At 51.4% G+C, this 17434-nt stretch overlaps 1 protein-coding gene across 1 annotated transcript in view; it reads left to right on the forward strand.

Annotated features, from left to right (window-relative positions):
• LMOD1 (leiomodin 1) overlaps positions 1 to 16732 on the forward strand; it is a 50656-nt gene extending 33924 nt beyond the window's left edge. Inside the window, exon 2 of the mRNA XM_055368078.2 lies at positions 12457 to 16732. Coding sequence (XP_055224053.1) covers positions 12457 to 14082 — 1626 coding nt within the window. The 3' untranslated portion in view covers positions 14083 to 16732. The remainder of the gene's footprint in view (positions 1 to 12456) is intronic.
• The last annotated feature ends 702 nt before the right edge of the window (positions 16733 to 17434 follow it).

Raw genomic sequence — 17434 nt, forward strand, 5'->3', positions numbered from 1 at the left:
TTACTACATTCCTTTAGGGAACGTCAGTGGTGGGCAGGCTCTGGGAGCTGGCCTGCCTTGCCTCACTGCCTCTCAGCTCCCACCTCCTTCCTCACAGCTCTGGACATCCTCAAGGTTGCAGGCCTTAACAGGTAGCCAAAGACCCTGGTGTACTTCTCAGTGTGGACTCCAGGAAGTTTGTTTTTGTTTTTGCTTTTTCTGAGATGGAGTCTCACTCTGTCACCCACACTGTCACCTCTAGGCTGGGAGTGCAGTGGTGCCATCTCGGCTCACTGCAACCTCTGCCTCCCGGGTTCAAGTGATTCTCCTGCCTCAGCCTCTGGAGAAGCTGGGATTACAGGCGCCCGCCACCATGCCCAGCTAATTTTTGTGTTTTTAGTAGAGATGGGGTTTCACCATGTTGGTCAGGCTGGTCTCAAACTCCCGACCTCAGGTGATCCACCCACCTCGGCCTCCCAAAGTGCTCGGATTACAGGCGTGAGCCACCGCACCTGGCTGACACCATTTTCTTATTCATTCATTCAGCAATTCTCAGCATCTACTATGTGCCAAGGCATCATACTGTGTGCCAGGCATCGAGTCAGTAATAAACCATATTTCATGCCCCTGATCCTGCAGGGGAGATGGACAAAGAAACAGAGTGACAGGGGCCAAGATAAGGGAGGGAGTGAAGGGAGCTGTGGGGGAGGGGGAGGAGAAGGGCTCGGGGGTCAGGGGTCACTTCCCAAAGCACACCATGCTTGATGCTGACGTTGATCCTGGACCATGAGTAGAGTGAGGCCGGGTAAAAATGGGGTGGAGCAATGCCTGTGCGAAGGGACAATGTTGTAGGATGAAGCTTGGGTATAAGGAAGTAGATGAGGCTGCAGAGGGAAGCCTCTTCCTCTACATGCTCTGCTCCATCCATTTACCAAACTCCCACTCCTCCTTCAGGAACCAGCTCAAATGTCTCTGCCTGCATGGAACTTTCCTCCACCCCTTCCAGGTGCAACCTCCTGGCTCTGTGCTCCACATACATTAGCAGCCTGGAAGGGCTTTCTCAGGCTTACTGTTTGCTTCTGCCAGAAACCCCTTGTGGATCTTGTTAGTGCTCAGCCAGGCCTCCTCCACAGGCCCTGCTCTGTGCCCCAGGCTCCCTGTAGTTAGTGCCATTCATGTATTCTTCGGGTTGCCTCTTCCCAGCCTTATTATGGTGTGGGGCATAGCTTTCCTACTTCCGTTTATTTCCTTTTTGGCCTCAAAGTTAAGCACAGGCCTTTTTATTTGAGTCTCATTGCCAAGCACTGAGAAAAGCAACACAGGGAAGTCACAGAGTAAGGTGGCATACAGTGGAGGTCCCTAGGCCATAAACCCTGACTCCTGATGGTGTGAAAATTAGAAGCCCAATGGGTTTGTTTGTTTGTTTCAAGACAGGGTGGTCTCACTGTGTTGCCCAGGCTAGAGTGCAGTGGCATGATCTTGGCTCACTGCAACCTTCACCTCCCGGGTTCAAGGGATTCTCCTGCTTCAGCCTCCCGGGTAGCTGGGATTACAGGCACCCACCACCATGCCCGGCTAATTTTTGTATTTTTAGTACAGGTGGGGTTTCACCATGTTGGCCAGGCTGGTCTCAAACTCCTGACCTCAAGTGATCCGCACACATTGGTCTCCCAAAGTTCTGGGATTACAGGTGTGAGCCACTGCCCCCAGCCCCCAATGGGTTTCTGACCTTGGCTTTTAGTTTCTTGAGCTGCCTTCTCCCTAACTCTGCCTTAGCAAAAGCCATCTGGACCCTTTCCTCCAGATGGTCCCTCCTCTCAGTCTGGCATGAAATCCAAGGGAATGCTGGAGAAACTTTAGGGGTGACATTCGATTCACCATCTCTCTGCAGAGATTCATACCTTACCTATCCCTGTGTCCCCGGAGCTGAGCCCAGTCCTTGGCACTTGAGTGCATCTGGCCAAATGATCACACGCCCAGATAGCTCTCTTTGGGTTTGTGTTGTGTGCTTTGCAGGGAGCTCCTGGCAGGAGTGTGGCATTCACTCCTTAGTGTATCACTGTGACCGTGGGGAGCACAGCATAGTAGTTAAGAGTATATGTGCTATAACCCAAGAGATCTGAGTGTGAACTCCAGTCCTCCCACTTACTACTGATATAGTTTAAGAATGACACCAGCCATGCAAGGTGGCGGACACCTGTAATCCCAGCTATTCGGGAGGCTGAGGCAGGAGAATCGCTTGAACCCAGGAGGCAGAGGTTACAGTGAGCTGAGATTGTGCCACTGCACTTCAGTCTGAGTGACAGAGTGAGACTCCATCTCAAAAAAAAAAAAAAAAGAATGACACCATCTGCAAAAGGGGAAAATGTTACCACCGACTCCCAGAAACTGTAACTCCCCCTGAGCACACTGCCCAGAGGTAGTGAATTTGCAGCAGTTAATTTCTTAGGCACCACAGTAATGGGATGGTTGTTAAGACCATGATGATAAAAGCATATAGGCTGGGCATGGTGGCTCACACCTGTAATCCCAGCACTTTGGGAGGCTGAAGCAGGAGGATCGCTTGAGCACAGGAGTTCGAGACCAGACTGGGCAACATGGTGAAATGCATCTCTGGAAAACAAAACAAAACATAATAAAAATTAGCCAGGTGTTGTCATGCACACTTGTAGTCCTAGCTACTCAGGAGCCTGAGGTGGGAGGATAGCTTGAGCCTGGGAGATGGAGGCTGCAGTGAGCCATGATTGAGCCACTGTACTCCAACCTAGGCAACAGGGTGAAACCCTGTCTCAAAAAAAAAAAAAAAAAAAAAAAATTCATATAGGAAACAGTGGGAAAGGAAGACCTCAAGGTAGAAGTGAAGGTGGGCACATGTGAAGGGCCCTGGCTCCCAGCAGCCCAAAAGAGCTCCTCCCTCAAGCCTCCTCTTGCTGAGACTGGAGCCTCACCAAGCTCTGCCCACTTCAGATGGCAGTGCTGAGGAGTCAATTACATCAATGACTTAAGTAAAGCACTTATTAGCACGGTGTCTTGCACCTTGTAAACACTAAGTGATGGCTGTGGATATTGTGATTAACATTCTTATTTCAGTATTGGGTGGCTGGGGGTGAAGGGCTGTGTCTGGACCAGGCATTCAGGTGAAAGAGTGGCTTAGTACATAGCCCCACTAATGCAAAGAGCATAATATAGAGGTTAAAAGTTCAGACTCTAGAGCCTAAGAACCTGAACTTGAATCCTTGCTTTATCGTGTAATAGCTGCATAATCTTGGGCTTCATTTTCTTCTGTAACATGGGGATGCGTTGTAGAGTCATCTGAGGACTGCATGAGTGCATAATTGGATGAGAGGCACCTGGGGCGGCATGGCAGCCAGCACTCACCACGGTTAGCTACTGTTATGCTGGAGAAGTGAGGTATTAGGAAGCTCTTGGGTACACCCTGGACTAAAGATTTGGGGAAAAGGATTAAACTCAGGTTGTGGAACTTGACTTCTCAGGTGGACTGGCAACCAGGGATGGGGACCATGCCCTTCAGAAATATGGGCTCAAGGTCAGGTATGGCGGCTCACACCTGTAATCCCAGGACTTGAGAGGCCAAGGCGGGAGGATTGCTTGAGTCCAGGAGTTTGAGACCAGCCTGCAACATAAGACTCCGTCTCTTCCTCCCAAAAAAAGAAAAAGAAAGAAAGAAAGAAATATGGGCTCAAAGCTATGAAATGAGCTCCTCCAGTGTTAGAATTTCTCTAGTTTCTTCACTGGATGGAAGGGGTGGCCATTCTCACACCTGAGACCCCATCATCTGCAGACGTTTTGCCAGGGGGCTGCATGCTGCGCCCCACCCCCACGAGTTGCCTCACACACTCACAAGTGGGTTGACTCCTGGAGTGCAGTGAGAAGCCACTGAGAGGTCAGGCAGGGTGGGAATGGAGCAGTAGGGGCGTCTGGGATGCCTGCAGGAGCACAGCTTTTCTTAGCTTCATGACTGCATGGGCCTTAGCTTCTCAGCCCACATTTTACCAGGTATACATGTTCCCCTGGGGGGGTGCCCTTGATGACCCTTCTGAAGCCCTGAGCATGTGGGAGGCTGTGCCCACATGGCCAGCATTCTTCTGGGGAATGAGAGCACAAGCCTCCAGCGTTGCTTGTCAGGTTTATTGGGTGCGGATTGGGTCGCATGCTGTCTATCAACAGGGCCTAAGGTTGGGAGCAGGGAACGGCTGAGAGCTCTGCCGGCTCTGGAGTTGAGGGGCCATGCTGGGGCCATGTGGGAAGAGCCTGATTCCCTTCCATTTCGGACAGTTTCCATATGGGTTATTTGGGGATGGTGCACTTTGCTGTCATCACCAAGCATTTCCAGAGTACCTGCGGTGGGCAAACCCCCTTGCTGAGCGTTCTTACTCTCTCCTGCCTTGGTCAGGGGCTGGGAGCTCCAGCTATGCAGCGCTGTCAGTAGTCTCGGAAAGTACACAAGAAGGCCGCCCTGTAGAACCCCCCCACCATATACCAAAGCCCCCAACCCCAAATTAGGAGTTCTGTGTTGAGCCCCTGTTTTTCAGGGGATTAACTGTGCTCCAGTATGGGCAGGAGCTGAGCGTCTGTTTGGATTTTTGTGTATAAGCCCTTGAACATTCCCAAAAGTATGTTTCCAGAGAAGTTAACCTAAGGGGGTGAGGTTATACTTGCACTCCATCCTCACTTGTCATTTTCTTCTCCCTTCTCCAACCCCATTTCTGGGTCACAGTTTCCCCAGAGGTCTCTTATAACTTGGAGGGGTGAATGGAAGGGTTCCCTTAGAACTCATCCAGCAAAGGCCAGTGGAGACAGCCAATGTTTCACCAGAGTGGGGGCTTTGAAGTAGCGGAAGCAGGTATGGGATGGGCTGGGAAGGGTCAGAGCTGGGATAACCAAAAAAGAGGGTTGCTGGCAGGTGCTGAGACCTAGTCCCTGAGCCACTGCCAGAACAGGAGTTGAAGAACTTCAGTCTGAGAATGGCTAAGAAAGGGGCTGCTGGCCTTTTGGGGGAGGCTGCAGTGATTCTGTGGCTGGCCTGAAGGAATGCTGTTGGCTGAAGCGGTAGCTCTTCAGCAGGGGGGAGGCCTGCTCTATGGTGGGGGGCATGCCCTCAACACCCTCTGCTACATACACTTCGATGTGAACTTGTCCCCTGGTCGGCCACGTCCCCTAAGTTGTGAGGGCAAGACTGTTTCTCATGTAGCACTGTGTCCCTCATACAGTGTTGACAGAAGCCTCTTGGTGAATGGGGCCATGAATGGATGAACGAGCAAGGCCCGCAGCAGGATTCTTGGTGGAATGGCCTGAGAGGACAGACTCCTGGCACCCACAGGGCCCAACAAGTGTAGCTCCCTACAAGTGCTAGTTGCTATTGTTGGTGGGGATAATACCTGTCCCTATCCCACTCCACCCTGGCCTCTGTCACCATAGGACTGGGGTGGGTTTGGGGGAGGCTTCTCAAAGCAGCCTCATCCCTTCCCAGCTTGTAGCCCTCCAGGCAGGTCTCCAGGGCTTAATACATGGTCATTTCATTTTCCATGGAAAAGCACACAATGTAGTTCCATTCTGGGTAAGAACAAATTTCACCCTGCTAAACAATACCAAGATACTAAGCAAAGGGGGCAGGGGCTCAGATAGGAGGAGGTTGGGGCCCTACTGCCTGCCCTCGAGGCTTAATCACTTCTCAGAAGGACCCAGATTTTTTACAGCCTATCTCCTATTCAAGGCTTTCTTGTCATCGGGATCTAGGTTTGAGTCCTGGTTCTACCACTTACAACCCAGTGACGATCCCCAGGGGGATCAGTCCCATTGTACATATGAGACAACAGGTTCAGAGGTGCTAAGTGTCTCAGCCAAGGTCACAGAGCTAGTTAGGGGCAGAGCTGGGATTTGCACATAGGCCAACTGTCTAAAGACCCAGTGGGCTCATATGCCACTATGGGCAGAACTTTTCTGGAACAGCCCCCAGTTTTCCTGGCAGCCGTAAAGGGAACCTGTAGTTTTCTAGGGGCAATATCAGTTGTTACAAGATCTGAATCTTTAATGTCTAATGAGCTAGGCCTAGCCTCAGTAGAGGACTCCTGCTCCACATTCCACCAAGGGAAACACGCATTATGGCCCCTACCCAGGACAGCTGGTGCCAGGAATCCAACTTTCCCCACAGGACAATGGACCTCCCTTAAACTTGTCTATTTATTTATTTATTTTAAATAGAGACAGAGTTTCACTCACTATGTTGCCCAGGCTAGTCCTGAACTTCTGGGCTCAAGCAGTCCTCCTGCCTCAGCTTCCCAAAGTGACAGGATTACAGGGGTCAGCCACTGTGCCTGGCCCCTCCTTAAACTTCTTTTCCGGAGACTCTAGAATCTTTCTTTTTGGTGGAAAACAATAAAAGATTTGGCACTCCACATGGAATGAGGCAGGAGACTGCAGTGGGTGAAGTCCCCCGGTCCCTTCCAGCCCTGGGCCCTGCTGCCTGCCCTGCCCTGCACACCAGCCCTGTAAGGCATCTGCTGTCCCAGGGGACTTTTGACAGGCCCTCCAGCCCATGGTCAGCTCTTCCCTGCCCTCCCTTGTAAAGATAGATGAGACTGGCAGCCGCAGTGCCTGGTATCAGGAAGTCCCTAGGTGGCTGGAGGGAGTGGGCCAGAGCCCCAGTTCTTGGTGGGACAGCTTCGTGGGAAATGCAGGGGAATGTTCAGGGGCTCTGAGACATGGTGGAGGCGGGTGGGGGGACTGATGCAGGACGCAGATGGACAGCTGGTAAGGAGTTTGTGCATGAGAGTGGGACTGGGAGATGTCACATATTTCCCTGGGGCTTTCCTGGTAAATATAACTTTGGTCAAGGAGAAACCAGCAGTAGGCCACAGCCTAGGCCAAGGTAAAAATGCTGTCTTCTAATGAGCTCCAGATCCACACAGACTGTGGCTTTTAATGTCCTAGGGGACTTTAGCCAAGGCCTAGAAAAAGTCTCCTAGAAGCAGAGTTTGGAGACCCCATAGATCCTACCCTCAGCCAGGAGCTCGAGCTAGGGGCATTCCGGATGCCTCCAGATGAAAAGACTGCACAGGTATCACCAGGCCGCCTTGAGGGGACGTAGCAAGGGTGGCATCAAACCGTCGGAACTGCCATCACCTCAGTCTTGCTTTGGGAAAGGAACAAATACTTCTGAATTCACGGCAGTGGTATCACCTGTGAGGGTGCGGTCATTGCTAGTCAGCCCTGCCCTCCTTTGCTCTGCCCTCTCCTAGGCGAGTGCCTGGAAAGTGACCTCTGCAAGCACAGGCAGACTCATATCTTCCAACCTCCTGCTGGAGCCATTCTCCCCAGGGTCTGTCTGCAGACTTCCTCCCTTGCAGCTACGTGGGTCCAAATGACTCTGCAGAGAGGGAGACGCCTCCTCCTCAGGTGATGGGTCACAGGAAGGAAGAAGGTGACGTCAGTGGGGGACAGTGTGGGCTGGCAAGGTATCAGTGGGCTGTGGTTGCCGAATGCAACACACAGAGGCTCTGGCCCTTGCTCTCAGCAAGTTCTCATTTTAAACTTTCTGGATAGACAAATAATCCTTTTCCTCTCATCTTTTGCCAATAGAGGTGGTGAAATGTTCTCTCCTCTGTTTAATCAGATAAGACTTCTAAAGAAAGCAGCATCAGAAGGGCCAAGGTAAGGGAGAAAATGCTGTGCTCTGACCATCTGAACCTATCAAGGGCATTAAACTTGGATCCTAACGCACGTGGCAGACACAGAGCAACATCATGTAGCCATAAGGCCTGGAGGAGATGGGGGCAAGGAGCCGTTTCTTACCTCTGAGCCCGATCACTAGGTACCTCAGTGTGTCACAGGTCAGTACAGGCTTTCAGAGGTCATCCTTTCCATTCCCCTGCCTCCATCCAGGGACTCCCAAACCACCCCTGCGGGCTTCCCCTAACCCTAATGCTTTTCGCAAAGGGAAAAAATAACTGTTGCTACCTAGTTTTCTCATAAAGAGGCCTGTGGACCTTTACTGCATGGAAGTTCTTTGTTATATCTAACCTAAATTCCTCCTGCTATAAGGGATAGACAGTTGAGTAAGGTCTAGCGACAGAAACACAGGCAAAAATAACCTCTGGAGGTCACCGGGATGTACCATCAATTCTGGAAGCAAGAAGAAGTTTTCCTAGCCTCCCTTTCAGATTAGCACGAAGGAAGCAGCTCTGCTATGTGCCGGCTCCGAGGAGCTCAGCTCAACAGAAATCCCAGCCCTGGGAGGACTCTGGGCTCCTTCTCCTTTTAAGGCAACGTTTGAGTGCTCAGGGCTACACAAGCGGCAACAAGCCCCAGCCCCTCTCATTCCTGGCTATTTGGAGGAAACTGATGATTAATCAACCCTTTCCCTCCCACCCCCAGCCTGTTTTTCATTAGGTTCTTTTTAAAGTGTTGGCACACCTCCTCAAGAACAGACACTTGGCAGATCCTTGCCAACTAGGACCCCAGGGTAGGGGAGGTAACTAGGAAGGAGTGGGGAGTAGTCCTGGATTAGGATAAAGGGGAGAAGTCAGGATGTGGGGTGTCAGGGAAGAAAGAAGGTTAAATTGAGGCTGGGCGTGGTGGCTCATGCCTGTAATCACAGCACTTTGGGAGGCCGAGGCAGGTGGATCACCTGAGGTCGGGAGTTCGGAACCAGCCTGACCAACATGGAGAAACCCCGTCTCTACCAAAAATACAAAATTAGCTAGGCGTGGTGGCACATGCCTGTAATCCCAGCTACTTGGGAGGCTGAGGCAGGAGAATCGCTTGAACTCAGAAGGCAGAGGTTGCAGTGAGCCGAGATTGTGGCATTGCACTCCAGCCTGGGCAACAACAGTGAAACTCCATCTCAAAGAAAAAAAAAGAAGAAAAGAAAAGGAAAGAAACAAGGTTAAATTGAGTCCTGGCTAGGGGTGAGAGGGAAGGGTCTGAATGGGAGTCCTAGCTCTGAAGTGGGCTGCGTGAAAAGAGGAGGCTGGTGGGTGAGGCTCTGTGGGCAGCTGGGCACTTGGGTACTCCAGGGATGCTGGGTGGGCCGAGAAGAGCTGCTTTGGCCCCTGATGGGGAAGGTTAGAGATGGTTACATTGACTTAGTGGCTGTTAGTGAGACAGTCAGGTCTGAAATCCAGCTTTTCCCGAACTTGCCAGGTGAAGTCAGTTAAGTCATCATCTCTCTGGATCCCCAGTTTCTCTCTGAGTGAAGCCTACAAGTGGCGTAGGAACTCTGGAAAGGGAAGCTACGCAGTGCACAGTGGGCTCTGAGAACTCCTGAAATGTGCACATTTTGGGAAAGGAAGGAAGAGGGGAGGGCAGGAGTCTTTGCCCTGGAGGCCTAATCTCTAGACCATGGGCCTAGAGAGGCTGGTCCCTCCAGCTCTCACCTCCAAGCTCCAAAAGTGGACAGAATCAGTGATGGAACTGCTCTCAACTTGATGGGATCAGGGAATAGGAGAGGGAATTTCCTGGTCAAACTATGGGCAGATCCTAAAAGGGCTGATCCATTGGGTTTCCTTGTTTCCATTCTATTTGCATACTCCTCTCCTTCTGTCCCTTTCAAATCAAGGTTCAGTAAGGTCACCATCACTTCTGCTCCAGGGTCAAACCCAGTTGATCTGAGGGTCAAACCCAGTTCCCTGGGGGCCTGAGTGAGTGTGAGGGGGAGCTCTCTTCCCCTTGCTCCATCACCATAGCCCCAGTGGGGCCTCCAGTGCAGCTGGACCTTGGGGCCTGCAGGGCAGGAGGCTAGAACAGATACATTCCAAGGCCCTGTCTCACTAGGCCCTGTGCCCCTTGGCTGCTTATTGTGATTCTAGCAGAAGAGCCAAGGACTCTTGCTGCTAAAAAAACCCAGGGGCTGGTCCCCAATGGCATGTGTTTGTGGTGCAGGTACAAACCGTTTCCATAGGACTCACTTTTCTTTCCATTCCCTCGGCGAAGAGTGGAGGTTGAAGAAATGCTACTTGGGCCCGAGAGTGCGACAGAGAGCTGCTTTCCTTTCTTCCCTGCCCTCTCCCCACACCCCAACCTGGCACTCTTGAAAGAAAACTTTTTAAATATTCAAACCGTAGTCTCTTCCTCTTGAAAAACCTTTAGGGGAGGACATCACAGCCTCCCTTTAAGTCCCAGTTGCTCTGGGGTCACAGTTGGACAGTTAAGTCTAATGTCTACTCTATGTCTAATGTCTAACTCTGCCACTTCCTCTGCTTCTCTGATGAAGATGAGAAGCAAGTGCTCTCAAAACAGGGCTCAGGCTCGGTGCAACCTTACGGAGGAAGAAACAGGGATCCATGGAGGTGTGGGTGGCTTATGCTGTGTATAAAACTCAAGCCCCCAGCCTGGCGCGGTGGCTCACGCCTGTAATCCCAGCACTTTGGGAGGCCGAGGTGGGTGGATCATGAGGTCAGGAGTTCGAGACCAGCCTGACCAACATGGTGAAACCCTGTCTCTACTAAAAATACAAAAATTAGCTGGGCATGGTAGTGTGCACCTGTAATCCCAGCTACTCAGGAGGCTGAGGCAGGAGAATCACTTGAACCCGGGAGGCAGAGGTTGCCATGAGTCAAGATTGCGCCATCACACTCCACCCTGGGTGACAGAGCAAGACTGTCAAAAACAAACAAACAAACCAAAAAAAACCTCAAGCCCCCATCACAGCTCAACTGACTCGGTCCCATGGCCTCTCTCACAAACTTCTCAGTGTCTCGGGGGTCAAAATTGAGTCACAGAATCCAAGATCTAGAATCTGGCAGAGTCTTCCAGAGATCAGCTGACCTAATGAATTCCAGGGCTCTCCACAGAGAGGTGCTTGTCCTTAGCTAAGTTTTTACTAAAAATAAGGACAATACTGTGAATTTAAAAAAATACACATATTTGCTGTTAAGGTATATTCTTAACTCTGTTATGCCTACCTTCTTTAAAATTAGCTCCTTCTTATTTTAATGAGATGATGATGGTAGATAGAATTTTAAAATATCGGACGGGCATGGCAGCTCACACCTGTGATCTCAGCACTTTGGGAGGCTGAGGTGGGAGGACTGCTTGAGGATAGGATTTTGAGTCCAGCCTGGGCAACATAACAAGACCCCCATCTCTAAAAAAATAATAACAATAATAACAATAATAATGATAATAATTTACAAATATCCTTAATTGGTAAAATAAAATGTTAGCATATGTTGATCCCTCTACCTTTTTTTTCCTTTGGAAATGTATTGCCTTATAAAATTTCTGCATCTCAGAACTATTGGCCTACTCCTTAAAAGCAGGGGCCAGGACTAAGGTGAAGGGATGTGAGGCACTCACCTTGGGCACAGAATATAAGTGGATGCCAAAAACTCAGTGAGCAAGATAACTGATGTTTTCATATATATATATATATATTTTTTTTTTTTTTTTTTTTTTTGAGACAGAGTTTCGCTCTTGTTGCTTAGGCTGGAGTGCAATGGTGCAGTCTTGGCTCACCACAACCTCCACCTCCCAGGTTCAGGTGATTCTCCTGCCTCAGCCTCCCGAGTAGCTGGGATTACAGGCATGCACCACCATGCCTGGCTAATTTTGTATTTTAGTAGACACAGGTTTCTCCATGTTGGCCAGGCTGGTCTCAAACTCCCGACCTCAGGTGATCCACCTGCCTTGGCCTCCCAGAGTGTTGGGATTACAGGCATGAGCCAGCGCGCCCGGACTTTCATGTATATTTTTAAAAATAAAACTAATGCAAAAAGTCCACAATAAACACCAATGCAAAATTTTAAAGACAGGATCAGTGTTAGTATTTCTTGTTTTGCCTCAGGTTCCAATGTGCTTGGCAGGGCACTGCTTGGAAGCAGTCCTTCTAAATCACCCATGATAGGAAAGGGCAATTCTGGGTCTGAGAATACTCCATAAAAGGAACTGCCACGGCCGGGCGCGGTGGCTCACGCCTGTAATCCCAGCACTTTGGGAGGCCGAGGCGGGCGGATCACGAGGTCAGGAGATCGAGACCATCCTGGCTAACACGGTGAAACCCCGTCTCTACTAAAAATACAAAAAATTAGCCAGGCGTGGTAGTGGGCGCCTGTAGTCCCAGCTACTAGGGAGGCTGAGGCAGGAGAATGGCGTGAACCCGGGAGGTGGAGTTTGCAGTGAGCCGAGATCGCGCCACTGCACTCCAGCCTGGGCGACAAAGCAAGACTCCGTCTCAAAAAAAAAAAAAAAAAGGAACTGCCACAACCTTTGCAGGTGTTTGTTTGGTTGTCTCACAACCCTGAGGCCTTGAGTCTGATGTCATCCCATTTCTGCAGCTTAAACCTGAGTCCCTCTTTTGCTGCCCTCAATGGAGACATCCACCCCACTCTCCCAAACAGCACAACTGTCCTTCAGAGGCTCAAGGGCAGTTATGTAAGCGCTCCCCCACACATCCCCATACTCATTCCTCTCCCTCTGTAGCCAGCTCTTCATGATTATTTTTCTTTTCTGAATTCTTAGGAAAGCAAGCAAGTGGAGACCAAGACAGATGCCAAGAATGGAGAGGAAAGGGGCAGAGATGCCAGCAAAAAAGCCCTGGGCCCCAGACGGGACTCAGATCTGGGGAAGGAGCCAAAAAGGGGTGGTTTAAAGAAAAGCTTCTCTAGAGACAGAGATGAAGCTGATGGCAAGAGTGGCGAGAAGCCCAAGGAGGAGAAGATCATCCGGGGCATTGACAAGGGCCGGGTCAGGGCTGCAGTGGATAAGAAGGAGGCAGGGAAGGATGGGAGAGGAGAGGAGAGGGCAGTGGCCACCAAGAAGGAAGAGGAGAAGAAAGGGAGTGACAGGAACACAGGCTTGAGCAAGGACAAGGATAAAAAGAGAGAGGAGATGAAGGAGGTGGCCAAGAAAGAGGATGATGAGAAGGTAAAAGGGGAGCGTAGGAACACAGACATCAGAAAAGAGGGTGAGAAGATGAAAAGAGCAGGTGGGAACACAGACACGAAAAAGGAGGAAGAGAAGGTAAAAAGAGGAACTGGGAACACAGACACCAAAAAAGAGGATGAAAAAGTCAAGAAGAATGAACCCTTACATGAAAAGGAAGCCAAGGATGACAGCAAGACCAAAACACCCGAGAAACAGACACCCAGTGGCCCCACCAAGCCCTCTGAAGGACCGGCCAAGGTGGAGGAGGAGGCAGCTCCCAGCATATTTGATGAGCCTCTGGAGAGAGTGAAGAACAATGACCCCGAGATGACTGAGGTGAACGTTAACAACTCAGACTGCATCACAAATGAGATCTTGGTCCGGTTTACTGAGGCTCTGGAGTTCAACACTGTGGTTAAGGTGTTCGCCTTGGCCAACACCCGAGCCGATGACCACGTGGCCTTTGCCATTGCCATCATGCTCAAGGCCAACAAGACCATCACCAGCCTCAACCTGGACTCCAACCACATCACAGGCAAAGGCATCCTGGCCATCTTCCGGGCCCTCCTCCAGAACAACACGCTGACCGAGCTCCGCTTCCACAACCAGCGACACATCTGTGGAGGCAAGACGGAGATGGAGATCGCCAAGCTGCTGAAGGAGAATACTACCCTGCTCAAGCTGGGCTATCATTTTGAGCTGGCCGGGCCCCGAATGACCGTCACCAATCTGCTCAGCCGCAACATGGACAAGCAGAGACAAAAGCGGCTGCAGGAGCAAAGGCAGGCACAGGAAGCCAAGGGAGAGAAGAAGGATCTGCTGGAGGTACCCAAGGCTGGGGCCGTGGCTAAGGGCTCCCCAAAACCTTCACCTCAACCATCTCCAAAGCCCTCTCCAAAGAACTCACCCAAAAAAGGGGGTGCTCCAGCTGCCCCACCTCCCCCTCCCCCTCCCTTGGCTCCACCCCTTATCATGGAGAACCTGAAGAATTCACTCTCACCAGCTACCCAGAGGAAGATGGGAGACAAAGTCCTCCCTGCCCAGGAGAAGAACTCCCGTGACCAGCTATTGGCTGCCATCCGCTCCAGCAACCTCAAGCAGCTCAAGAAGTTAAGTAGTTGTGGGCATGAGCCAACAGGGCGGGGCTGGGTAGGGCCTGGAGGAGAGGGCAGGACTGCAAAAGGGAAGGCATGCAGAGGAGCTTATGTCGGCTGCAGATGATATAGACTCCCAGGGCCCATAGGGGACTTCAGGTCATCTCATGCATCCTCCTGCCTGCAGGCAGGTCACACCTGTATATCCCCTAGAGCTGAGACTCTACCCTTCCTTTAAGGAGCTTCCTTTAACCCCTCACTCCATGCTTCTCTTTCATTCTGCAATGGAGAATGAATTTCTCCTTAAAATGGAGAAATGGCCTCTACAGAGTAGTTAAGTCTTCTCCATTTCCCCAAACAAAAATGATCCATGTTTTACTTAGCCTCCTCTCAGGACCAGCCAAGTCCTACAGGTCAGTCCATCCGAAAGGTCTCTGGGAGGTTCACCTCTCAGGAGAGTCTACCTTTGCCTAGCCAGTGCCAGGGACACAGGAGCCATCCCTGGACACCCTACTTCTCCAAGCCCTGCCTCCCCTGGAAGTCTGGCCTGGGTGATGAAGTCCACGATCGTTTGTCCATTTGGTTGGATACCCAACCCCCACATCATCATCTGGGACAAGGTATCATGAGATAAAGGAAAATCTCAATTGTAATTCCAGTGGTCACTCGATGACATCCAATTTTTACAGACAATGAAAAATGCTCCCTCAGTGTCAACACCTCATTCACATTCCACAGACATAACATATTGCAGTGTCTTGTGTGTCCTTCCAGTAGGGAGGGAGGTGAGGTGGCTGAGCTCCCTTCTCTAACCTGTCTCTACTTTGCCCCTACAGGTGGAAGTGCCCAAACTGCTTCAGTAGGACCAGGCTGCCAGGCACCATCTGCCAATGCCATGACTGCTCAGGCCTCACCTCCCAGGGCTACACAGACCCTGCCCACCCCATCCCTGGCTGACCTGCTGTGGATGTCCCTATTCTGCCATGGGAGAGTCAAGGCCTGGGTCACGCTCAAGGAAGGATGCCTTATCTCTTCTCACTTTCCTTTTCTTGTCTCTGAGGCTCTCCAAATTTTGCTTTAATACCTGGAGCTCAGGTTTCCGGACAAGAAGAGTCCTTTTAGCACATCGCTGAGAAGATGGCACTGTCCAGGGCCCACGTAGCTGGCAAGCTGCAAAAGGCCTGTGATCCAGGAAAGATGTCCCACAGGGACCACATCCACCCCAGCCCCACTGCCCTCCAGGGCCAGGATTCAGGCCTCTGAGGAGCCCACGGGGCAAAGCTGCTGGGCCAGTGGCATTCTGTGTGGGAAAATGGCAGAAAGATGGAGAGGCATGGGGGCCCAAAGGGGAGCGTGGGGAGGGGCTGAGGATACCCCAAAGTCCAGGCTAATTAGAGGATGTGGCAGGGGCAGTGGCCTGGATGCACAGTGCCTGATGGGAGTAGGCTCCAGACAGGAGGAGTGGGACAGAGAGCAGCTGGACTTGAAGGTTTGATGCCAAAGCAGACATTTTCCTCACACCCACCTGCTGCTGTATGAATAGCTGTGTATCTGTTTTTCCATAAGATTTTGATAATATATACAAACCTTTAGCTGTGAATGGCTGTGCCCCACCTGTTGTCCTGAACTGCGAGTCCTGATCCTAACCCTGGGCTCCCTGGAGGACTCTAGAAGCTCAGGTTCCCTGCCACACTATTTGAGTTGGCCAAGAAATAAATTCACATCCTCAGAAAGTGCAGCATGGAGGAAAATCTGAACTCTGAGCAGAAGACTCTCCACTGACCTGGTTGTCCAGGTCTAGAAGGCCAGGCCTCTACTAGGTCTGCTCCTGAACCAGTCCTGCTGCCTGGAGTCAGTAGCCAGAGTTGTTCTCAGGGGTGCTGGGCAGAGTGGAGCCCAGGGTGCTGGGATGGCTATATTAGGCATGTTCAGGGATGCTCATTCCATGACTCTGCCTAACCATGGGCTCAGGGCCAGGTCCTCACAGCAGTCACAGGCCCAGGAAGGCGGCAGGCAGAGAAGTGGAGTGACTATTTGGAGAATAGCACCCATATCTGTGTGCCCTAGGGCTCAGAGGGGCCTCATCTTCCCCAGCCCTCCCCACCTGCTCACCAATTCCACTTCCTGCCCCAACTGCAGGAATGCTGACAATGCTGCCATGCCCACCATCGGGTGTAGGTGAAAGGCATCTTTCTGAATTTCATTATCTTGAAGGTGCTGCCACCCCTTGGCACTGTGGAACTGCCACCTTGGGTCTGTGTCACTTGTAGGTTTCTCTGCCTCATGGTTGCCTCAACAGCAGGAGGCACAGCAGTTTCACCATCTTTGAGGTGAGGGTGGGGTGCCCCAGCTAGGAAGCAAGATCGCTGTGCTAGGTCTGACCAAAACCAGAGGGCAGTCTAGTCCTGGGGGTAAAGCCCTCAGATCCCAGGGCACACTCTTCTCCATTCCCTCCACCCACTTGCCTGTCACCCCAGTCACCTAAGCAATCACTGGGCCCAGAGGAGAGGAGACAGACACACACTGGCTCCTGGACCTAAAGGGTATGAGCTGGAGCTAAGGCCAGCTAGAGCTTCCACTGTCAGCCCTCACTGTCAGCCCCACTGCACCCCCTGTGCCTGCTGGGCACTGGGCACTAGCTAGATGCTTTAGGTTGCTTCAGCTGATCCTTCAACTCTGTGAGGTGGATACCAATATTCTATTTTGCAGATAGAATTTGGCCCAGAGAGGTTAACTAATATATCCACGATCACACAGCTAATAAAAGTCAGAGCTCAGGTCTGTTTTGTTTGTTGGTTTTGTTTTGAGCCCAGGTCTTCAGGCCATAGAACTGCTTCTCATTAACAGCTCCCCTTCCTTCCCTCACTGAAATAAGGCTGTGACGGTGCTGCAGGAAAGCACTGGACGCTCACCTGAACCCAAACAACCTGCCTCCAAATCTTAAGGCTCCAATAGAACCTGTCACCTTAGGAAGCCCTTTCTACCAAACTTCAAACATGATTTAGCCAGAGAGAAAAACCACTCCCTACTGTCCTGAGCAACAAGTGAGCTGCCCTCTTCCTCGGTGCTCCCGCGGTGGGGATGCTGTTTCCGCCCTGGATGATGTCATCACTCCTCTAGTGCACTTGAACCTGGTGCGGGAGCACAGCGCCACCTGGGGGTGGACTGCAACCCAGATTCTCCAGCTGCTCCAGGGGTGCCCTGGAGCTGTGCTAGGGACCAGGGGAGGGAGGCAGTTAGAGGGAGGGGGAGGAAAAGATGGGCAGATAGCCTGGTGAGCTTCGGAAAAGGGGCCCAAACTCTGGAGGCTGTGTTTCTGCTGCGCCACGCACCCACTGCTGCCCACCTGCCCCACCAACACTGGCAGTCACCCATCTATCCTGCTTCCTTTCCTAAAACTTAGAGAGGGAAATCCAGAAAGGCTCTATCCTTGTCTGGTGCCCGTACTGTACAAGGACAAAAAAAGGGGTTCGAAGACA

The sequence above is a fragment of the Gorilla gorilla genome, chromosome 1, assembly GCF_029281585.2.
Source record: "Gorilla gorilla gorilla isolate KB3781 chromosome 1, NHGRI_mGorGor1-v2.1_pri, whole genome shotgun sequence".
In the NCBI taxonomy this organism is placed as follows: domain Eukaryota; kingdom Metazoa; phylum Chordata; class Mammalia; order Primates; family Hominidae; genus Gorilla; species Gorilla gorilla.